At 40.2% G+C, this 24,354-nt stretch overlaps 1 protein-coding gene across 7 annotated transcripts in view; it reads right to left on the bottom strand.

The window, feature by feature from the left end:
- Positions 1 to 269: 269 nt before the first annotated feature.
- Positions 270 to 24,354, bottom strand: part of CALD1 (caldesmon 1) — a 203,638-nt gene continuing 179,553 nt past the window's right edge. For 5 of the 7 annotated variants that reach the window (XM_009278980.2, XM_009278982.2, XM_009278977.2 and 2 more), the window contains 10 exons: positions 22,994 to 23,142; positions 17,653 to 17,908; positions 16,013 to 16,153; positions 8,801 to 8,844; positions 8,621 to 8,699; positions 6,157 to 6,294; positions 5,079 to 5,174; positions 2,387 to 2,470; positions 2,026 to 2,059; positions 270 to 337 (listed from right to left, as the gene is read on the bottom strand). In XM_009278980.2, the coding sequence (XP_009277255.1) occupies positions 306 to 337; positions 2,026 to 2,059; positions 2,387 to 2,470; positions 5,079 to 5,174; positions 6,157 to 6,294; positions 8,621 to 8,699; positions 8,801 to 8,844; positions 16,013 to 16,153; positions 17,653 to 17,908; positions 22,994 to 23,142 (1,053 nt within the window). In that variant the 3' untranslated portion in view covers positions 270 to 305. The remainder of the gene's footprint in view (positions 338 to 2,025; positions 2,060 to 2,386; positions 2,471 to 5,078; positions 5,175 to 6,156; positions 6,295 to 8,620; positions 8,700 to 8,800; positions 8,845 to 16,012; positions 16,154 to 17,652; positions 17,909 to 22,993; positions 23,143 to 24,354) is intronic. The other 2 variants (XM_009278978.2, XM_009278983.2) reach the window with 1 other exon arrangement.

The raw sequence follows: 24,354 nt of genomic DNA, 5'->3' as shown, positions 1-24,354 counted from the left end.
GGGTTGACCTGTTATGCCAGTTGAAATCACTGTTCAGATTCATAGTTATGACTATCAGTAGGAGAGTCTATATATTTCACAGCATGGGTTTCTTTAGGAATAAAGGCTCTTGTGCAAAGGCAGTACTATTATGATGAATGTCTAGACTGATTATTAAATACAGTGCTAATATACATGGTTTTAACTGGGATAATGCAAAAAGACATTTTGGTAAATAAACATAAATATAAAAAGAACAATTTAGCACTTTTTCCTTTTTTTTTTTTTTTCCCGCAACAGATTGGTCCAGCGTCTTTAGCGGCCTTCTATGGTTCTTTCTCAAATTGTCTCAAACCTGCTGAGAAAGAGAAAGATTAAAGATGGCTTGAAATAACCCAAACGTATCTCTAAAATAGAGAAGGCATGGCTCTAGATTAACACACAGCATGTAAGAAGGCAGGACACAAGGTGGATGCTGCTGTGCTCTTGCAGTGGGATTGCTCAGAGGTGGTCTCCAAGAAGACAAGCAGGATTTCACCTCTCTCGCCTCCGACAGCCCCGGGAAGCAGCTCAGGGAGAGCTCAGGAACTTCCCACCCAGAAATGTGGGGGGTGCTGCACGAGGCGCCCTTCCCGGCCACGCATGGGTGGCTGCCATGCTAAGGCAGGCCGTGCTGCAGTGCTTGGTGCACGCACTCCGAGTCCACGGCAAGACTGAAAGCCATCTCCTGAGAGCCTCCTCCTACAACCTCTCTGCTGAAGCCCTCATCTCACTCAGCCTTAGAGGAGAGGCTCGGCAGTGTCCGAAACGCTCAGCAGGGTCTGCTCCTGTAAGCAATGATGCGCGACCACTAACACCTTCTGTGGGAGCAGAGCAGTGCTAACGCTGAGCGAGCCTGAAAACCTCTCTCTTAACAGCTTGGTTTGAAAAAGGGTAAGAGGAGGAGGAAGACAATTCCATTTTGCATGGCTCTAAACTGATAAGAAAAGTTCACAGGCATACCATAGCTCTGGATTCACACACAAATGTGAAGAAAAATGTGTGCACATACTAATGTGTACATCAGGAAACCAAAAGTTTTTCTATATATGATCATTTCATTTCTAGTGAAGAGTCAAGGGATGTTGCAAGACATCTTAAAGCTATTAAATTGACCAGTGAATTTCCATTCTTCCCCACTGATCCTTAGGCACATATTTCCTTTAATTGGTTTTATTTGGAGTGTTTTAGATTAAAATAAAAATTTTAAAAGTGCACAAAAGCTAGGAGGGGAATTTTGCAGATTTATTTCTGTACAACTAGGTTGTGTTTCCCAAACTAGCAGTTTCAAAATGACAGTAGTAGGACTCTTTCTGCCTTGAGAAGTCACCAATGGACCGCTCCAGCAAAAGCAGTGCTGCTGTTGAGTGCATTTGAACTCCATTCCAGTCTGGGTATGCAGGAGCACGAGACTCACAACTAGCCAGAGGAATTATTTTTAAAAATCAACACTGCTGAATTTTCATCAGGCTTCACCATTACCCAGTGGCAATGTTTAAAATCAGATGCAGGGCTCATTCTCAGTAGTACTGAGATCTTCCATTTCTGCTCAAATAATGCTGCTGCAGCCGCCTTGCTTTTTGGGTTCCCCCTCTTCACTCATGAAAGGTATATCCATTCCTGCTGCAGCCTTTAAAAGAGCCTTTCCCAGATGCCTTGCATTTGCTGTAATTAGTTAAATGACCATCCCATTCCTCGGACTTCACACAGTTTAATGACGCTCTCCAGCTACAGCAAACATGCTACGCATGTCACTCAAACAAGGCTTTGCAAACATGGCTGGAGCACTGCTAGTGCTCAGTCCTCCTAGAAAGATGACTTAGGCTTATTTCTCAAACATTCACGTTTTGATGATATTGCAATGGAGGTTTTGAAAGGTAAAGGCAAAAAGGGGAGGTTTTTTGCATCAACATTAACAGCTGTAGTATTTTAAAACTCAGATGTGCCTGTAGGAAAATGTGGCAAAGTTTCTACTTAATATGCAGGTGTATTATTAGAATTACTTACCATTAGTCTCTGATTTTTTCCCCATAGCTGATACCTGTTTGAAGAAATAATAACCCATTATTAAAGTTGAATATGGGAAAACATAGCTGTTTATAACAGGAAAAAAAAAATCAACTCCATGCAAAGGACAGATTTCCATGCACAACACAGCTCTGCCAAATAGGAATACAAAAGTTACACGCTGCCCATGGCTTTCTGTGCCTCACTGTACTTTCTTTTATAGACAAAAAAGCAGGTTAGTAACAAAAAACACGTAGAGGCCTAATTCCAACTAACTGATCATATGAAGGCAAACAGCACCTTCCCCCTAGAAAGCCTCCCACAGAGATATTATCCTTTTAACAATGCGGTGAAGTGTTACCTTAGAAGAAGAAGAAGATGGCTTTTCAACTGACTGCTTCTCCCAGAGATTACGTTTGCCGGATACGTCTCCTGGTTTTAAATCCTGTATTTTTTAATTAATGGCAGAGAACAGAAACCAACATTAGTTCAGGTTTATTTTAATTTGGTAGAGAAGAAGTTAGAATGTGACTTCCTCATAAGAAAAGTTGAGGAGCATCCACCAGTGGTCAATATTACATTGTCTATCAATTATAAAGCTATTCAGAATGACACTTCACATAATCACTCCACACATATACATGCTTTACAACAAAAAACAATCCTGCTGCATCTATTCAGTATTTCACAGACTGGCCATAACTTTTAATGTTCATCCTAGGGAGTACAGTGAAAAGTTACTGCACTATCAGGTTTTTAAGAAAGACAATTCCAATTTTTGCAGAAAAAAAGATTTTTTCAGAAATAGTATTTCTATTAGGGAGGAATTCAAAAGTAGCTTGTCTCAGTTATTTTAGATCAGAATCAAAATATTTTGTTAAAAAAAATGTAAAAAAAATGGAGTAGGACTTCTAATACAACAGAAAAGCAGATCTTCCTCTGCATTCTTAAATATAGGCTTCAGGATTTAACACTGTAGTCCTTCATACCCATTTGAATTTCCATTGCATCCTTTAAAACCTTACCATGTACCAATCACTAGCCTGACAAAAAAAAAAAACAGGTGACGTAAAGTCATTAAAAAATAATAATATTCTCTGAAAATGAGTGTATATGGAGACTTTAAGCAAAACTCAGTAAAAATGTCAAGCTGCTTCTTGGGGAAAAGCAGGGTTACAAATCAAGACGACATACGCTAGGCTAGTAGCAATGCACCTGCTTAAAGATGGATGGATTGGTATCTACCTCTGTGGCTGGCAAACAGAAGACTCTTGAAACAATTCTGGACATAAGTACTCTCCTTTTCAAAGAGTGTTCAAGTCCTGCATGGTTTCCAGAATCTTGTTCTTGCCATCCATAGATAGGTAGTTTTCTACACATGAGAATTTCTAACTTGGGATAGAAAAATGCCCAGTGATGAATGGAAATGTGATTTCTGCAAGAAGTATTTGCACCCAACAGAGATGCTCTAGAATTGATCATAATTTACAGCCAAAGAGGGTTGCTGATGGTTAAGACTTTAAGCCAATTCTGTGCTTCAAAAATGTCAACAGTAACAGAGGAAGGAAGGAAACAGCAAAATTGCAGTGGACGTTGTCACAAAAGTACTTGCAGTGGACATTATCACAAAACCACTTCCATAATCCTGAAATCATTTGGGATCTGTGATTTAGGTTCACCATGAAACTAGTTGAGACCTTGCTCCCTCTACTTTTAATTGAATGTTGTTCCAAACCCCACAAGAATCTCAATGGTCACAAAAGCTTCAAACGATTATTTTGGTGGAATGTGATGGGGGTAGGAAGTTATTTGCTAACTAAGAAATTCTAGGTTTCCCTTTGATTTATCCTGGTAAAAAAAAAGTAAAAATCACACATTACAGATGTATATCATTCTTCACAGTCAGTTATAAACAGGTTTACCTGACCACCTTAGCAAACAGACCCCCAAAGAAGAAGAATAGGAGGGCAGGTTCCTTCAAGCAGAGGTATTGAAAGAAGAAAGAACAATCTATTGAGAAAGAGGGAAATGAAGACATAGATAGAAACAGTTGGCTGAGGGGAAAACAAGAGGTTAGTTTTACATTATCTAAAAGATGCAAATTAAAAGAAAGAGAGGAAAATCTGGAGACAGATTCTGTGCTGGTTTTCAGTGGTTATGATTAAATACAGCGACCACAATGACTTCTTTTGTTTTCATATTCATGTCCATAAGGACACAATCTCCATGTAGCTACCAGTAAATATTGAAATTAGGGACAACACTGCAAATTTCAAGGTCCTTTTTGGAACAAATAGGAGTGTGAATTGAGAAAGCATTTGTCAGGCTGCACCTTTTATAAAGGGCAAGTGGAGTGGCAGAAAAATGCTACACAAGGATATAGGAAGAAACCAGTGCTTTAATAAAATCCCAAAGTCGAATCATTAACACCACAAGTGATGCCCTGCCATTCTCCAATACGGACACCTACAGCTCCAGTTCCTCATCTCTACCTTTCCCCAGCCCACAATTACCTGTTTCTGCTCCTTCCCACATCCACGCTGCTGCTTCCCACACTCCCAGCTTATTACTTTAATAGCATTTTCTGCTCTGATTCTTGCTGAAGTAATGGGCATGCTAAAGGGCCTTCATTAGAAATGACATTTAGGCTCTTAAAGGATTAAAGTATTTCAGTTGTGTTTAAAAATATACTTTTACAGGGCAAGGGCCAAAGCACAAGTGTTTCATCCAAGGTCTACAGCTGGTAATTTCTAAAATAATGGTAGGGCTTTCACAGGTGGTAAATTAATGTCCTCCTCTACCAGAGAAGTGTTTCTCTGAGCACTGTCTTTTTAGAGCACCCCTAAGCTTTAAGGTGAGAACTGCCCTGTTTCATCCCCTCTTTTTCTGACTACCCAGGATTCAGCAGCCAGAGGGCCTCTGTGAGCTTCCAAGAGAGGACATGCAGCAAGGTTCCTCCAAAGACCATCAACTGGTTGAGGAAGCACTGTCACCACCTCTGCTGCAGGAGAGAACCCACCTACTGAAGAGATGGTTGTTGCAGGTTTACTTACAGAAGGTTTTGGAGCAGGTGATTTGTTGCTCTCTGGGGTCTTGGTTAACCACTCGTTGATACGACTGGAGACACCAACCTTCAGTCCAGCAGTTTCCTGCAAAATAATAAAATCTAATCAGAAGACTTTCAGAATAGCTTTTGCTGTTTTCCACGGTTTAGATTGAAAAACAAAGCCAAGCCTGAGTTTAATATAGAGGTCCTCACTGAGACTATGGCTAGCTAAGAGTCATCCTGTGTGCTCTGAAATTATTATCCCTATGAACTACACAGTACTACTACCCTCTATTTTTCAATAATGATAAATGTGGGCTGACAAAATCATTTCCACTTTAGTGCTAACCCAGGAATAATTGTTAGATGTACACCTGCTGTTTCTGTCATAACCCCAAACTCCAAGGAGAAAAAAATCTTTAGCCTAAAAGAAGAGACACCAGTCTAAGTCTACATTTTTGTTTTGTTAAACTAAAATTTTTCAAAAAAGCACATAATAGAGGAGTTAAGTGGCCTAAAATTTAAATTATTAAAATAAATCTTTAAAAGGTTAGAACAAATTACTGAAATTTCATGGCCATCTCTAATAATCCCCTTCAATCCATGGCTCAGTTTTTTAGCTATGATGAATGCTCATCAACTCACAGCAATTTATAGAAAGGAAATGTTGCCTTAAGGATTTACATAGAAAAGATAAAAGTCTCAACAAATGCTTCTATGCATTATCTATATAACATCATCATTATCTTGCCTATTTAATCCTCCTCTGCCCCCCGAAAGAATCTTTCCCAACACAAAGAGTTTCTTTGTACTCCGCTTGAACTACCCAGATATATTTGTCTAAGATATCTGATGTGGCTCTGGAATGTCTCATAACTTAGCTCAGTATGTCACTAAATTCTTCCGTTATACTCAATATTGCAGCCACACAATTTTGTGGGTTTCTGAGGACCTCAGGATCTGTTGGGATATTATTCACCAGTGATGTCAACAGGAGCAGCCAGGCTTACTCATAGGAACATGAATAGCAAGGTCAGGTCCATAACATAATTCTTCATAATCACTGTGTAAAATTAAACACATACCTTATTTGGTGTTCCTGTCCCAGAGGGTGATGAAAAAACATTCCCTTTCTCCCACATGCTCTTGATATTACGGACACCCTCAGCTGGAACAGGAAGGTCGGAGGCTGCTGGCTTAGCTGGTCTTGCAGCCTTTGTGCCCTACAGAAGAATTGAGGCCAGTTGGTGTTTGGCATTAAGAGCTGGAGTCACAGGGTGGTTTGACTCTGGGACAGTGCTGGGGAATGCAGCAGCTGTAAGTGGTTCTAGTGATGATCATGCAAAGACGGAAAGGAGTACCCAGCTCAAGAGATGCCACTGAGACTCTCCCCATTTTGACTTGCAGTTGCGCCCTTGACACGACCGGCTATGAAAACTGCAATCACTTAGATTTTTGCATTTCTAAAGCTCATGGCAAACCACAGCTCTGCACACAACTGCTCCAAGGCTTTCATTTGTCCTCTTTCAAGTCTCAGCATCTGCATCCTGTAAGCATGGCTCTTTCAGGGACACAGCTAAAGAAATCCTTATGCAGAGGCAGGGGAGAAAGGCTGCTCTGTCATTCAGCATCAGACTCTGTTCCATCTGTCCCAGACAACCTCACAACTTGGGATTCTAGGGGTAGACTTCAGCAATTACAGTATATTTGGAATGAGGTGGGTTTTTAAAGAGTGGGGGGTTGGGGGATTGCGTTTTTTTTGGCAGTGTGTCTTTTGCATGGTTACCAAAAACACTGGACCAAACTCCGCCTCTTCATTCTTTTCAAAATTCTTGTACATTTTACATAACACAGATTTGAGGAGAATAAGAACCTGTATGAGCTGAGGCTTTGCCTCTCTAGTTGCAAAGCAAGCCATATTTAGCAACTTTTGGAAAAATCAGAAACTCAGCAAAGGAATAATTTCAGGTCAGATGGGAGCTGTATATAGCTGTGAAGCTGCACTGCCTGCCCCTTGCCGTAGAGCTATGCTTTTTAATATCTAAATGGAGCATAAAGACTCAGGACCTTAGCACAGCCCTACTGAAAAAACTGGAGAACCTAATATAAGCTGGTGGGTGGACTGGTCCAGTGTTTATGAGTTGACAAACCCTGACTTCACTGTTACATAAATTTCTTATGACAGATGGATCTGTAGCTCCAAACCGTCCACTCTCTTTAAGAAGTTTAACATCAAACCACGGTGCCAAGTTAAAACCCTTGGTCGCTCTAGGGTGGTCATGTCTCATCCAGAAAAGGCACAGAGTGAAGTAGGAGGGCAGAAGCTGTACGCTCCTACTTCAATGATATGGGGACTACTGGGTGCCATGGTGACATTCATCACTAATGGAGGGGTTTGAGCTACCTTCAGCTTGACAGAGGTGCTGGAGGCAAGCCTGAGCCTTCAGCACTGTCATGCATGTGCTTTTTTTCATCGGGAACTGACACACAGTATAAAACTCTCTGGCACTGACAGGCTTCCTAGCAGAAAGGTTAAATGGACAGCAGTCACAGAAAAAAGCCTTTGTTAATTGATCTTTAGTTACTAAAGTTTCCTTTAAGTTCAAGGATAATAAAGCCTAACCAATTAATACCTTAATGGAATACCATGCTTAGACACTTATGTGAACAGGAGGAGAAAAAAAATCCAGCAGGGAATGAAGTAGTGCTGGACCTTAATCACAGCTATCAAGATAATATCCCTTTTTATACTATTTTATTCCCATGACACCTTCCAACCCAGTCCAGCTGGCCTGCTATATTAACCAGTAGCTTTCACATTGCCTGTACTCACTGATTTATAAAAACAGCTAAAACCAAAACAAACCAAAACAAAAACCCCAAACACCTATTTTGACTTGGACTATGAAAAGAAAAAGCCCTCAATTCTGGCTTCAAGGCACGTTATTAGCCAGTACTTGTCAAAATCACCTGGGGTCAAATTCTGCATTTTATTTTGATTCTGTTTTTCCTTTGTCACTGCTTAACTCCCTAGTTCACTAAAGTGTCTTTCTTTGCCAAGGAATTTCACTCTGAAGTGGCAGCCAGCAGCACAGGCCCAGTTCCTTGCTCTCGTAAATAAGCTGCTAAGTCAGCTTTGCTCAGGATGACTATCAGCTCTCTGCTGATAGTACTCTCATCAGCCAAGAGGAGGATGCGACTGTCACTCAAGAGATGCTGACTGAGTCCTTCAAGAGCTACTCCAAGCTTACAAAGCAGACAGAGTAAATTGTAGCATGAAAGGGAAGACACAAATCTGAGGTTTTCTTTAGATATATACCTTTATGTTGATTATAGGTGTGCCTCAAGCATTTTGTTCTTGAAGTCACATTAAAAAAGCGTTTGTGACCAAAAATCCCTGCAATTCTTCAGCAGTAAAACATAGGCTTATTAAAGTCCCAAAAGCCATTATAGAATCATTAAGGTTGGAAGAGACCTCGAAGATCATCGAGTCCAACCGTCAACCGTTACATTAGTAACTAGAGCCATTGTGACCTGGAATTAACTTACCTCAATTGCACTAGTGTATTGCTCAAGTCTACTGTCAATCTTTGAGACAACTGCTGTCGTGTGGGTGGGTTTCATACCACTGTAGGAAGTAGAAAAAAAGAGAGAGAGAAATTTTTATTCCCTCCAATTAAACACTGCTCTTTTGACTGAACCTACTGTTTTATTGAGCGGATATCCTACCTCTTCTGAGCGGATTTGTTCAAAAATTCTGCTCGCTCCTCTATCTAGAAAAGAGAGAAACAAGAGCTATAAGTTTAAAGTTAATGAAAAGGCAGCCTGTACAAGGCCAGGCTAAAATGTCATTTTAAATGTCAAAAGGTCAATCTGAAAGAGATGCATTCCAACAGAAATCACCACAGACAGACACACACAGAGGTTTTATAGTTAGGAACCTATTATGCTACAGATTCATAAGGGTGGATATATTTTCTGCATTAATGTTTGCATCCTGCATATTTCTTCAGTGCCTCATTTATAACAAGAGGATAAACCACCAATACAGAAAGGAGAAAAGGGAAGAAGTTTACCTTATGAAAGGGGTTGATATTCACAAAATCTATGTCAAATTTCCTCATATCTCCCGCATAAGAGCAAGTATGTATCTCTTGAGACAGACAGCAAATTTAATAAAGTTTTTCTGAGTTGAGACATCAGACTAGGCCAGGTTTGAAGCTCAGCCACATACCCTATCTCATGCATGTTTTTGCGGGACACTGACAATTTAATTTGAGCTCCAAAAAACCAATCAGACTGTACTCTGCTCATGTTCAGCAGGGTCATTGCTAAGTCAATATCTATCAGCTGTTATTATACAAATGGGTATCTTACATTTCATCATTATTCTCTACTCTGTGTGTAAGGAAATATTGTAATGTTTCCAGAGAAAAAGAATCATGAAGGTCTCATAAGACTTATGCCAAATATCTCGATAATTTGAAAACAAGAAGACTCCATCCCTGAATAAAGTTTTAAAACATTTCACGATTGGGGGGGGGTGGGGGTCTATCTGCATTCTGGGTCAAGAAATAATTTAATCAACTTCCTCATGTCTCTTCCACATTACATTGTTCTACTTCTTGTCCCAGGCTCTACAGTTTCACTTAAGAGTAAAATATACACAAGCAGATCCAGGGGACAGAAATGACTATTAATCAGCCTGGCTGGATTCCTGTGGGTTCCCTGGTCTCAGTATGGGTTGTCCATTTTCCAGTTACTTTAACAGTGACTGCTGTGGCATTCATGCCTTCAAAATAAGGCAAGACAGCCATTCCTTTAAATGGTTCTCCTCGGTGCCCTTAGCATCCAGGCTGCACCAGAATACTAAATTCCACAGCAATCCCATCAAAGGGCACGCATGTTTTATTTCTCAAGCCCATACAAGCAAAAGCTCAGGCAGTTCACTTCAGTGCAGAATTTGCCAAACAAGCTCACTGGAGGAACTCCAGTGCATCAATCCAGCTCAGAGGCACCTCTAAAAAATATATACAATTTACAGAATAATTTACATTAACAGTTTCAGTTGCCAATATATGCGTCCTGAGTGGAAATACGGGCTTCGCTCGGATACGTACCAACTGTTTCAACGCACTGGTGTCACAAGGTGGCAGCAATACACCAGGCAGGAGCTAAAGAGCCATGCACACCCATAGGGGTCCGGAGCTGAGGCTCTTCCTCTGCCAGCCTTAACAGTTTACGACTTAGTTTCACCCAGAGGAAATACAGTCGGCATTGCCATAAAACGAGCAAATAAATTGTTTGGTTAAAAGTGACTAAACAGATCTACGATGGTAACTTAAAATATGTCACCTCTCCTCGATTATGGTACAGCAGGAAAAGTTTCCCACAACGCTGATTTTTGGGTGATAACCAGTAATGCATCAAAATGATGAGTCATACCAACAAGAGACGCTGGTTTCTCCCATGCTCTGCATGAACAGGTAATTCCCCGACTGCATCAATCAGTGAAACCCTGGCTGGCAGCAAGGACAAACAATATGGACTATCTCAAAGAACCACGACTCAAGGTAACCATCTAACAATTCATTTACAGCATCTTCTAGTTCAGATGAACTGAGATTCCACTTGAAATCTTACAAAAGGGACTCTTTATAGTCTTCCTGTGTTCAGGAAGGAGACATGTTTCTACACAGCAGGAAAACCTGGCAGCAGTAGTCACTGGTGTAAGAGGGTGGTAGGTTGGGGGGAAGATAGACATGTATTCTTGGGGCTGTAGTAAAAAGACATGGGGTCATTCTTTACCCGCTGGAAACAGCAGTTCTCAGAGCACCTGCTGTGGTATCAGGAATAAGTCCAGGATTGTTCAGAACAGAAGGGTGAGGAAGAAAACCAGAAAATAAGTTAAACAGGAAAGCAGAGTTAGGAAGCGACCCTCAGAGCTGAACATGGTCCTCTTCCCGAGGAAGCAGGTGCCTTGTGTGGATGGGTAACACATTTTCTGCACACTTCTGTGAGAATTGGTTCTAGAGCATCTTCCTCAAAACACAGTATGCATGGAACAGAAGTACAGGTTGAATACACTTAGAGCAAACACACCTGTATACACAAGTGTATTCAACATATAAGTCAAATACATTTAGACTGCACAGCAACATCTAAAGGTCATTTATCCACTGCATACCACACAAACTCCATGCAAAGAATTTAAAATGTTTGGCACATACAGTAAACAGTATTACAAAATAGATCTGTAAGAGAAACAGGCAAAGCAAGGTGGTTAGCACAAAATGCAAGATATTTCCTCAATTTGAGACCACGAAATAAGAATAATCTTTTTGCTGCATTCATTTAAACAGGGTCTTGTTAAATAGCTTGGACTATGTTTTGTCGCCATGGAATACTTTCCAAAGCCTCTGACACAGAACACACACATACTCCAAAAAGTCAACCTGCCGGCCTCTAATTAAATTATGACCAGAGAGAAAGAACACAGGATCTCAGGCTGCATCTCTCCCACCTAACCTCAGTTGCTTGAAAGTTAAGCATTTAGTCAAAACTACTCATTTTGGTTCCCTCTATAGTCAGTGGAGACGCAGAGGAGCTCACTTCACCCTAGGAAAGGTGGGATTGCTTGTCCACTCAGGGTAGCTCTCTCTCTCTCTATTAACTACCAAAGAAGCTTAGATTAGACAACAAAACACTTAGATGGACACCTACCCTTCTGCTGGTAAAGTCAGATGAAATGAAACCAATGGACATAAATCAAAACCATGCAGAGTCTCATACCTGATTAGGGCCTTACTCAACACGGTCAACACATACAAGTGGCAAGGAATAAATGAACCAAGATGTTACACAGAGATATATGTATGCAATTATCCACATTCAATATTATGTAGACATGTTTTGTTCACTGATTGTGCAAGAAATATCTTGCCTATTAAAAATGCAGTTAAATTGTGGGTGTCAAAGTGCAGTCTTCCGTCTGTACATTCTCCAAGAACAGAAACAGAATGGAAGAGGAATGAGTTACCACACAATTTGAGCCAATGACTTGGGAAACAAAAAACATTTAGATATTCCCAGTAAAACTTGCTTCATACAAAGGTATTAAATGATGCTCAGGAATTTTAAACTATATATGAGATACTATGCAACAGAAAGTGTAAACTGATATAGAAAAACTTTCCTCAAAAAATGGGTCAAGGAGGAAAGGGAATAAGAAATGCATGCAGAAAACAGAAATCCCTGTATTATAATTTTGCGTCATATCCAACAGGTGGAAATCCATTTTGAGTAGTAGTCCCTGGGAGTAAAGTGGCTTCTCCTTATCCTCCCTGAGTGGCTCACGCGCTCTTTTGCTTCATTAAGCACAGTTAGACTTTTTCCTGCTGTCAGCAGCATCTGTGCAGAGCGCACCAATTTACTCCAGTTTATCTGCCAGGCTAGAGTGCTGCCATCAGCATCAAAGATGGGGGAAAAACAAATGTGACAAATCCTGTTCTTACTACTCTATCTTCCCTCTGCTGCAAGAGTAGCTCATCTAGGAAGAACTGATTGTGTGGAGTCTAATTCTTTCCAGTCACTGCTCCAGCTGTCAGGTATTGAGAGCAATAATGAGATAGGACAAGACAGGTCTTTAAGGAAAGAAAAAAAAAATCTCAAGCCCTGAAAGGTCCTATCTTCTGGCTTAGCTGTCAGCATTGCCTTGCAGAGAGTGTGGGCTGCCACATCAGCCCATGTTTCCCAGAAGACATTTTCTGCAAAGACAGCAGATGTTCCAGGCTCGCAGCCTCCTGCCATTGCTTTGTCCCCTCAATGCCTAACAGCTTTTGTATTTCTGTAGTGGTGGAGCTCACCCCCAAGAGGAGACTTAGTATTGAAATACCCTGTTATCTCCTGATTAACCTAGAGAATAGTTATACAAGAAGTCAATAACACTCCTTCCCAAAGAAAACATGAGGAATGAACTTGTCTAAAAAGGAAAATGAACAAAGATTATGCAGGAAATCTCATTCTTCTACTGCATTTGTGTGAACTAAACTAGGGAAAGCATGAGCTAGAGCGGGATGGGAGAGCTGCAGAGGTTGTTCCAGTCTTTGTCCTTATTTAAAAAAAAAAAAGAGAGAGGGCAGAGGCTGAAAAGAGGTTTGGTACTGCTGCTACTGCCCACAGGGACTCCACCAGCCCTCAGAAATCCAAGCTGCTTTGTCCCTGAGCTAGTGATGAACTTGTCCTGTGTTTACGTTGCATGCTTCCTCTTCACTGTCACCTCGGAAAGGACCAGCCCTGGTGCTGTCACTGGGAGGACTCCATGCTGCAGTAGTAGTTCTGCTGAAGTAGCGTCTCAGGTTTCAGGGAAATACTGTATTTAACAGTTAAACCAACAGTTGTCGTCAACACTGTGTAGGCTGTGATGTATTAGAGGCCAGACTAGATAATCACAGTAGTTCTCTCTAAATATAAGCATGTATGTATATTATGTCCGTGTGTGTATACATACATTTATACATGTGCATCCATGAGCCATGTAATACATGGAGATGAGTTGCACGTCTTGGTCTCTCAATTCTGAGTCTGCACGTCATGCTAGTCCATGCCCTGCCTGATGGATAAATGCAGTGTCCATAAGATGGTAATATGCCATACTCCTTTTCAGTTTATCTCCCTTCTTTCCTTTGTTCTTGTAGTTCACTTGGTAAACAGCATGCCCTACTTTCCTCATCTAAGTCACTCCCAGGAACTTCTTTTTCTTCCCAAAACCTTATCACATCAGGAAGTACAAGGAAGGAGAAAAAGATGCTTTGCCAGATTGTAATCTAGAAGTCAGAATGTGCACGTGTCATACAGTATTTTAATATTGAGCCTCCTTTTTTTCATTATTAATTCCAACCGCCCCCCCACCATTGTGCATTTAGGGTTCTCACATGACTCATGACACATCTAACCAGATCATATATTAACCAAGGGAGAAAATATGTGCCAGATGCTTTACAAGTCAAAAGATAACTTGGGCAATGAGAAAGCTGTGTACCAACCAGGTTAGACTAGCCTGAGAAGTCTGTCCAAATGAAAGGTAACAAAATATACTGCCTTCTAAAAACTGGAGTTTGACATCAAATTTGACATCAGGTTATTAAAGTGAGATTATTCTCTCCTCAGCTATTGACCACAGAAGGCCAAGAAACAGTTTAGGGTATGAAGTTCAACAGCATTACATATCTACTCTGGCCACCCACAGACACCGGACTGGAATATGTACAGTATCACCAATTTCTCAGAGAGAGAGACAGAGAAAGAGAAAAAATGTGTACATAGTTGTATATATCAGTTTTTGTAACAAACAACTTCTACCTAACAAGTCATAAAACCCAGCAACAATTATCATCATTAAAAAATTGGATCTTGGATGCTTAACGACATTTGGAAAATTCCAGCTTTCCTCTAAAAATACACTTAGTAGAATAGTGTAGCATCAGTCCAAAAGTTCTCTGAAAGCTATTAACCTCCTGCCAAATCCAGTGTTTTTTCCCACTCTCCCCGAAATCATGATTTCTATCTTTCTATTTTGTGTTTTCAAGTATAATTTCCTCTCTTCTGAGTCATCTGTGAACTGAAGCTCCAAATGTATGTTATAAAAGGCATCTCAATAAACAGAAAGAAGAAAAAGAAGCCCTCCCAGGAGGGCTGGGAAGAAGCTGTACATTTATAGTGTCTGTTATCGACATAGTCTTTTGCAACCGAAATGGCAAGACCAAGTTTATCCAATAGGAGCAAGTCGTGAAGCTTGGCAATCTTCGTTTACAGCTGTATGTATTCTGTCCTTGTATTTCAGGTTCAGATGCGTCTGAGAAGTCAAAGGCAAGTCCAGTCAAAAGCATTTGGACACTGTAGTTGCTAGAACTGGACCCAACACAGTATAGGGCTGAAGCTCCAGATCGGTTCAAAGTGTGGATCTCTGTGAGAGGAAATGTAATTTCGACCAAATGCAGTTTGTCACTCAACAAATACAGTTCTTAATCCCACGGAGATCCACTTCATGGTCCAATGAGCCTGATAACCTCCTGCCTGGTTCTTTTCTCTCCTAGTGCCCACTAAGGAGCCTTTTTAGACAAACATTTAGGATTCTTAAATGACTAATGACACAAAATGAGAAACGGAAAAGATAGTTGAAAACTATTAATAGATCTGTAGTTTGAGCTTGAGCTGAGAAAGCAACTGGACTGCATACCAAAACAAAGTTCCCAATAATTTCAGTAGGGCCAGGATTCCTCTTCCATGCTGAAAGGCCATTTAATTGATTTATCTGACTTCCAATATAATACAGGCCACAGAAGACTACTTAGAAATTCCTGCAGCAACAGAATGGGGTCTTTTCCTGTTATGTAAGAAAATGAAATCCAGCCCAGTACTTCTAGATGTTATTTTTAGGGGAATTAGACATAAGCTAGAACTCCCATATGGGGCAGTTTCAATTAATAATGATTAGACTGAATATGCTTAAAGACATAGTAATCTGGCAAGGAAGAAAGTAATTGTGGATGTGGAAGGAGAGAGAGAACATTTGTGATCTTTACCTACTCCAGTTCACAAAGTACTCCTATAATAAATTAACGTTGATAATCAACACAGTAATACAGCTCTAAGTTTCCAAAATAATTTTCTCTTGAAGGTGAAGATCCTTTTTGGACATTTTTCATCAACAAGAACAGGTAACTCCCAGTCTAGACTCTATTTTTAGAAAGGATCTCTAATTTTCAATTATCCCAACAAATGAAGACTTTCAGCTAAAGGTTTCAGGCTAAGGTCTATTTCAGAGCATTGTTCCAGGTCTGATTTCAAGTATTTCCACACTGCTTTGATGTTTGGCTGTTGGTTTGGACTGCAACCCCCATTACTTTTTATGTACTATATAGATGTTAGTGGGGAGGTTACCTTGAGAGATGAACCTTTAGGACTGAAACATTTAAATGGCTTCTTGTCTTCAGATACACCATCTTCTGGCATCTTTTGACGTTTCTCAGCAGCTTCAGCCCTTCTCCTTTCAATTTCTTCCTTCATCCTCCTCTTTTCCTCCTTAAAAAAACATGAATGGTCACTTATTCTTTCAGAAACTACATCACCATTAAAGGGCTTTGCAGTCCTGCAATCATTTACCAAATTTTCTAAGAACAGATTTTTATTCCAGTCAAAAAAGTTCAGTGACCTATCTGAAATCTAGCAACATATTGCTGCTAGTCCATCACAGTGTTAAGCAGGGAAGACAGCTAGCCTGTGCTGCTTGAGTGTCTCCTCACAGTGAGGTCACCAGATTTATTGCCATATAGTGCCACTTAAAGAGAGAAGAAAAGCACATTTATAAAAATACTCAACTTCAGTTTCTCTGTATCCTCATGTATCATCTTTGTACTGTTCTTCTGTCCATCTACACTAGCACTTGTTGTGCCAAGGTTAATGATTCACAAGGAAAAATCAATAGCTGCCCCAAAAAAGTGAAGACTAAATGCTTACAGTTTTCCCTCCAAAGAGATAATGCAAGTTTTTACTTCATAAGCTACAAGTCAAACCAGAAGTCCTCAAAGCACAACCATTGCGAGCACCGGTTAGCAGGGTCTGACCAGCAAGGTATTGTGCAATCTCAGCATCTATTGAGTTCTACTGTAAAGAGCTCAGTATATTAAAGCAATTGGCATCCAGCTGCCAAACACTATTATTATTTATCTACCATTCGTTTTCCAAACAACTAAGATTCCTACATGATGCACCAGAGATTTGGAAGCCCTATTTATAGAGTCCCTTGGCAGAGAAAGTACAAGCAAACAGATGTGCTTGGGTACTCAATATTTAAATAGACAAGAATATCTTCCTAATGAGATCTAGCCCATCGTAACTATATATAACATTAGCATTCCAGCTCATCTGCAACAGACGAATTTTGACATGCACTTTGTAATTCAATTTGTGTAGTGTCAAAAAGACACCCCAAATAAATTAAGAACTCCATGGCTATAACACTGCCCCCAACATTTTGCATCCCCAAGGAGATAAGAAATTCGCAACTATCGCAGATGAAATCCTGACTCGTGAAGACATTTATTAGGTCCCTGCCTTTCCTGAGGCTAGAACTGTAACGTTTCTTTCTACCCTGGATGACTGCATGTTTTACCTCAGGTCCTCACTAGAGCATCGCTAATAAACAGCGATGCCCAGAAAAGCACACAACCCAGAGGGCCCAGATAAAAGGCGCAATTTGAAGCAAAGTCACAGCAGCAATTCCCCACACAGCAACATCATATCCGAGAAGGAGAAGCACACTTCGGCCTGTATGCTCAGGTTTGGTGTTGCCTTCCTTGTGCACGCTCCTTCCTCACCTATGAGCCAGTCTCCCGAGGCCTCATTCTGCCCTTTTGTTAAATACAGACCCATCAACCTCCAGCCTCACCAACTTCCTTGCCTAAAAGTGTCTGCGCAGACACTGCTGTAAAGAGTTATCAACTAATGCAAGGCCAGTGGAAGTAAAGTAGTAACAAGAAGGGACTAAAAACAGAGTCCAATACTTCGTATTTTACACTTACCTCCTCTCTGGCTTTTCTCTCAGCCTCCTCCTGCTTCTTCTTCTGCTCCTCTTCTTCCAGGATTTTCCGGCGCTCCTCCCGCCTTTTCTTCAGTTCGTCCAGCTCTGCCACCGCCTCCTGCTGCTTCTCCTTCAGCTTCTCAAACTCCTCATTCTCACCTCGGCGACGGCGCTGATCTTCTAGCCGCTTTCCAGCCTCAACTTGAGACCCTGGCTTCGCTTCCTCAGCGTTTGCGATCCCTTTCAAATTGGAGCGGCTAGGAAAGAAATGAAAGGGAAGGTGATGCACCACGGATTTTCCCTTCCTGGCCAGAGCCACCCACTGCTATGCACCCACCAGCAACATGAGAGCCTGGTACTCAAAGATATTGCCTTATAAGACCTTTTGCTCCTTGCAAACTACGACAGGCCTAAAACATTTCTATCAGGAGTTAGTAGGCTGGGATACTACAAGGAGCACCTCTCCCATCTGCCGCCAGTGACGAAGGAGTCTCTCGTGTGCTTGTGTGCACAGGAGCTGCACCACCCTGGCTGAGAACTCAGGCCACCTCCATTTTTAAGAGAATTCAGTAACTGAGCTTGAAATATTTAACATCTCATGTAACTTCAGCAAGAGGTATCATATCTCATCACCATCTCTATGGTATACAGTAAACTGTTACAGTTTCACACCTTGTCTCTGCAGTTTGTGTACAGAGGAAACACTTCCAAAAGCATATTATACTTCATACAGAAAACAAAGCAATGGAAAGCTATAACTAATTCCTCTCTGTTGATTTTAAATGAGATAAATTTACGTATAAAAAACTCATAGCAAAAATATTATGCTATGTTCTGTGTAATAAAAGATGCGCTAATCCTTTGCTTTCAAAGGCAAGTATTTTTTATAAACCCTCTAGAAAAAGATAAGCATCTTTGGGGACAGAATAAATTACTTGACTTGGGGAAAACAGAAGGAAACAAGAGAGGGGGTGGAGAGAATCTTACAGCTTCAGCAGTGTTTTAAAAACCTAAACAGGTTCCTATCTCATCCGTAACACCTAACACTTTAACTCTCCCAGCCTGCATGAACAGAAAAGTTCATCAGATCTTTTGCTGACATTTTCCAGGGAAAGTATGACTTTTTATTAAGGAACTGGAAATTATTTATTAATGGCAACTTTCCACAGGAGAAAACCAGAAGTTTTCCAACCAGCTGTAATATATGAGACAGAAAGAAAGCATACCAAAAAAAAAAACCCAAACCCAAAGAATTTGCATAGGTGAAGTGCATACTTTCAACACAGTCAGATAGCATCGCCTAGTTAAACAATTACCACACCAGTGTTTAGACAAATGTCTGCTCCCTGAGTGCGTTTAATATTACTGCTGACAAGGAGATAGGTACCTAAGAGATATCAGTGTGCTATTCACAAGAGACAGAAAAGGAATGTACTTACGGATTTTTTTAAAAAAACTTTCTGCTCTGTTCTGTTGGCATTTAAAAAAGATGGATATTAATGACATCATTAATGCAACCAGAGTGTTGCAGAGTATAATACCACAAGACAGTACAAATCAAGCGTTCCAACAATAACAATAACTGTTAGAGACAATCAGATTAGAGATGACAACATGAAGAACAAATATCATATAAGTTTGTAATCCAGTGAATCACACCCAATCCTGCAAAGGTGCTCTTCATTCAGATAGATGCCTCATCTAGATGGAGTTAACCATATAAAACAGGCTGTAGGACCGGAGCTGAATTATCTGTGGTTTCAATATCACAATGGAATCTACTAACACAGAGTCCTCTGCCCCCACACGATCTTACCAGATTGGATGAAATTCGGTTCTAGTACAGCACGCATGATCTAGGAACTGTATCATTAAAAAACATATGGCAAAATAGCATACCAAACTGATGCTATTATGTGAATTCAGCTGCTGTACTTCATCTGTGCAAGTTCAACACTAACTTATTTTGCAATGTGTTTACTTGGTTTTAGAAAGTCTTTCCTATGCAAGAGTGTAACATGACAAAGCAAAGCTAAAGAAAAAAAAATGTCCCAGAGATCTGTGAATGTATGTACCCCCAGTACATTCTCATGCCTGATTTTCTAACTTAGAGTTACAAGTACATAACATATATTTCTTAGTATCACCTTATCACAATCCTTCTCTGCTCCAGGCCCTATTCCTGAATGTGTTTTGGCAGTGGAATCTCTTAAACCATGAAAGTAGAACCACAAGATCACCCTCCACCATAAGCATCAAGTTAATGTAAGTGGTCACAAATAAGGGCTTGTATCAGGTAGTGATGTCTAATTAAAGAAAGCAACTCATGCTTTTTTAATGAAAAATACATATACAATTAACTAAAGCATTGTAAGAAAACATTGGAAACTTTATTTGAAATTTCATTTAGCCCATTCAAAAACAAAGTGAGGACCAATACCTGAGGTGAGAAGTATGATTTTGGGTGTCCAGCCTGAAATACCTCTGATTCAGTTTGCAGAGGTACCGAGAACCCAAAATATTCCACAAGCCTCTATAAGGCATTAAGTATTTCTATGGATCCAGTGCATCTATCCTGCACAGGCCATGAGAAATCCCTGGCTATTTTAAGGCTTTCCTGCTTCATTGCAAGGCTGTAGCCTCTACAGCAAACATCCCAGGAACCTCACTATTTTTTTTTTCCCCCTCTTGGTCTCTGAAGTCTGTGTTGCCAACCCACGCAGACCTGCAAGCTTCGGGCCCAAAGAAAATGCAAGAGGTCACTTCTGATAGACATAATGATATCCCTAGCAAGTGCAAATACTCAGCCCTCAGAATTAAGAGAATTAACATAACATTTGCCAAGATTCTCTTAATAAATAGCCACTCTGTTTTATATTAGCACAGAAGAAAGGTTAGTCCTCAGTGAGTTCAGTGCAGATAGCCTCAATGAAATTAACAGCTACTCTCAGCTTTCAACTGATAAAAGCTAAAGTTAGAATCTAGTCTTAACATTTTTGTTTGGAGACCTCAGGTGACTATTTTGTCCTCCTTACAAAGAAGGACATTTAAAGTTTCTAGCTTATTTTATTCTCATGCAGCTTACAGGACTTCCCCTACTGGTTCTGCATAATCCAAAATAGCAAACAATAAACTGGCAGTAATTCTCCTTATTTTCCTCCACCTCCTAAACTCCTGTGTTTTCAACAGATTCTGGGAATCTCTGTTCCCTACTGTCGACATTGGGAAATTAGTTTTGAGATGCTGGGTGGAGGAAGAGTTTCATAAGCACTTCTTTGGTGCTAAGAAACAAAGTTGGTTGCCAGCTTTCAGACAAGGAGGAAAAGGAAAGAAGTGGTTTGTGGGAGCCAAAAGTGTCAGAACAATGTGAAAAAACATGTTACATCATATTTAGGACTTTTGCAGTCCTGTATGAGAATAGGGAGGAAGGCAGGTGGGAGGGGAGATGGGAAGGGGAAGCCATAAAATGGGGGTTTATTCTGTATTTCTTTAACTGACTGACATAGACAAACAAGACACAGATAAGATTTTTCTTTAGCCTCCCCTACCCTATTTTCTTCTCAATCCTTACCACTGAGAGTTAGCCAAGTTACATGCTTCCTAACTAGTATCTGATATGTTCATGTAGAAACAAGAAGAAAGATAATTCCAAACAAAGCCCAACAATGTGGGGGCAGTTTGTCAGAAAGCAGGCCAAGAGCCTTAATTCATACCTAACAACGCAACGAACACTAGAGCCTCTGCTGATGTTGCCAATGCAAGTCTTTTACTCAAGCTGATGAAAGGCTATTAAACAGGCTTCTTCCCACATTTGGGAAACAGTAGAAGAAAATTAGAAAAAGAAAAAAAGGAGTGGAAACTCAAATCTACATGTTGCCACTAAGGCCTGTCTCCCACAGGAAGTAAAGCAAATGAAAACACAACAAAAATATTTTTAGAAAACCATTCTCATATTATTGATGATGTGACCCAAGTCATGAAGCAGGACAGTTCTGAGCAAGGCCGATTTCCTGCTATTCCATCTCCATATCTGTCTGTCTTTTGGCCTTAGGTCAGGGTGTCTCCAGGGACTTTTGAACTGCATTTTGTTTTGAGAAAGTTTGTTTTTCCCGGAAGAATCACAAGGGGAATGCTGAGATACAACAGCAAATCCCATCTGCCATGCACAGATTTCTAAAAGCGCCTGGAGAGCTTAATCTTTGCTTTGCCTGTGTTAATGTAAAAGAGAAAGAGAGGTGCAGAAGGAAAAAAATTTAGATTTCTAGCCTATTCGTTCCTGTTTTTCCTGCTAAAAGGAAGAACAACTGCTCTGCTTCGTGTATTCCCTCCTTTTAGCAGGCAGAATCCTTTTTTAATAAACTTTTCACTAAATTTGTTATACCTTCATTGAATTTCCCAATATAGCCACAAGGCAGATATTTCCTTGAAAAGAAAAATAAAAATCAAACTGTGATACAGCTTATAAAAAGACAAAAAATAAAACATTTTGACTAGGAGAGGTTTTCACCAAACTGAAAAATCACTTTTATAGAGAAGCCATTAATTTCAAGGTTGCCTTGAAATCTTTCAGGAGTTACCAACTGGATTGTGCTCCATACTGATATGCAGAGTCTGATTAAAAGCAGGTGGGTAATTAGAAATAGGTTATGACAGTAAAGGTTGAGATCTGACTTTAAAAATTAGTTCCCAAATTTAGCCACAAGGCAGATATTTCCTTGAAAAGAAAAATAAAAATCAAACTGTGATACAGCTTATAAAAAGACAAAAAATAAAACATTTTGACTAGGAGAGGTTTTCACCAAACTGAAAAATCACTTTTATAGAGAAGCCATTAATTTCAAGGTTGCCTTGAAATCTTTCAGGAGTTACCAACTGGATTGTGCTCCATACTGATATGCAGAGTCTGATTAAAAGCAGGTGGGTAATTAGAAATAGGTTATGACAGTAAAGGTTGAGATCTGACTTTAAAAATTAGAGAACACAAAATCTGGGCTGTGGTCATTACTGACCTCTGTGCAGATATTAGAAATAAATGTCCTTCAAGGAAGGAAAACGCCAACAGAGCAAAAATAAGCCACTCATCTCTACTGAGGGAGCAAGACTATTATTTACATCTGCTTTCTGTACTTCATTTTGTTACTGCAACAATGTGGGGGCAGTTCATAAGAAAATAGTCCAAGAGCCTTAATTCATACCTACAACCCAATGAACGCTAGAGCCCCTGCCGACGTTGCCAACCGAAGTCTTCTACTCAGCTGCTGCAAAGCTATTAAAGAGAGACCCAGAAATGGCCCCCTGCTCTGCTATAACATAAGCAAGCCCAATGCTCACTTGGAACTTACCCAAAAGCATTCTCAGTAGATTTAAGTTTTGGGGCAGTGACTTCACGTTCTCCGTTCTGTGCCTTTTGTTCAGGAACTCCCTTCTTACGATCCCAGATACTTTTCATTTCCTCTTTGGGTGCTTTTCCTTTATCCTTGTCATCTTTTACCTGCTCAGGAGATACCGTAAATCATAGAACAAAAAAAAAAAAACAAAAACAAACAAAAAAAAAGAAGTCACAATGAGGCATTCTAAATAACAGTGGAGGAACACAGATTTCTTGGTATTGATGATTAACTAAGCAACTGTCTTCAAAATGTTTATGTGTTTTATGGCAGAAGTAGTTTGTAAAGCTCTAAACTGTGACCAACCACCACTCTGCTGTCCTGATCTAAATTCAAGATGAAAACATCTTGAATAACATTATCAGTCTTCTGTGAAATTTTGTTGCGGCCATGGGACCATGCTACCACTTTGCTTCATTCTGCAACTGCACCCCACTGACGCACCCCAACCCTCTTCCGTCCCACTGCAGCATCATTCACCTGTTGCCTATTAAGATTCTGGGTTGCAAATTCTTTGGGACTAGGCTTGTTGATACATTCTTGGTACAAGGTTTAGGGCATTGGAGCAATAAAAATAACACATAACCTTCACCAATTCTCAAGTTTGCTTGATGAAGTTCACGCTCTTTCCAGTGTCACAGCAGATGGATACTTCAGTATTGCAAGACTAATGGCCAAAACACAAAATTATCTTTATATCAGAGTAAAACTTACTCTGACAAAAAGCACAGTCCTACCAGAGGGTAGTCATGGACAGTGTTATCAGACATGAATATTTAATCCTATGAAGCAGCAAATGTTCTCTCCAGGAACACTAGAGCAAAAATCCCTTCTATCCTTGCGAAGCTTTGTCCTATAATTCTTAATAGCAATCAAGTATATTTAGCACATGGATTTCACTCTCCAGTATTCCTTCAGAGCTATGAGCTTGAAGTATTTATCAATACCACAGATGGCCTGATCCCAGCATGCTGAGTCATGACTAGATGCTGATAGGAGGAGGAGGATATGGACTAATTGAAGTTCTTTATCCTCAGGTAGAATTATTCCCACTCAGTTAGTTAGACTACCAGCCTAAATAAACTTTCAACAGCAGCAGATGAAACATTTGCCTTCAAATTTTCTTTTTTTTTTTTTTTTCCCAGCTCTACCAGGCTGGAGGAAGATTCTAGCTGGCAAGCAAGAAATACCTTCTGTGAAAAATTCATATGAAGACCTTTAGGAAAAAAATACTTTTGTCCCTTGGAAGCCTGTTGCCATCCCATTTGCTAACTAGAAAGAAAAAGAACTTCCATAACAGTCCTGTCTGCAACACA

This window comes from Aptenodytes forsteri, unplaced genomic scaffold (genome assembly GCF_000699145.1).
Source record: "Aptenodytes forsteri isolate BGI_AS27 unplaced genomic scaffold, ASM69914v1 Scaffold241, whole genome shotgun sequence".
In the NCBI taxonomy this organism is placed as follows: domain Eukaryota; kingdom Metazoa; phylum Chordata; class Aves; order Sphenisciformes; family Spheniscidae; genus Aptenodytes; species Aptenodytes forsteri.
This window is presented reverse-complemented; position numbering and strand designations above follow the sequence as displayed.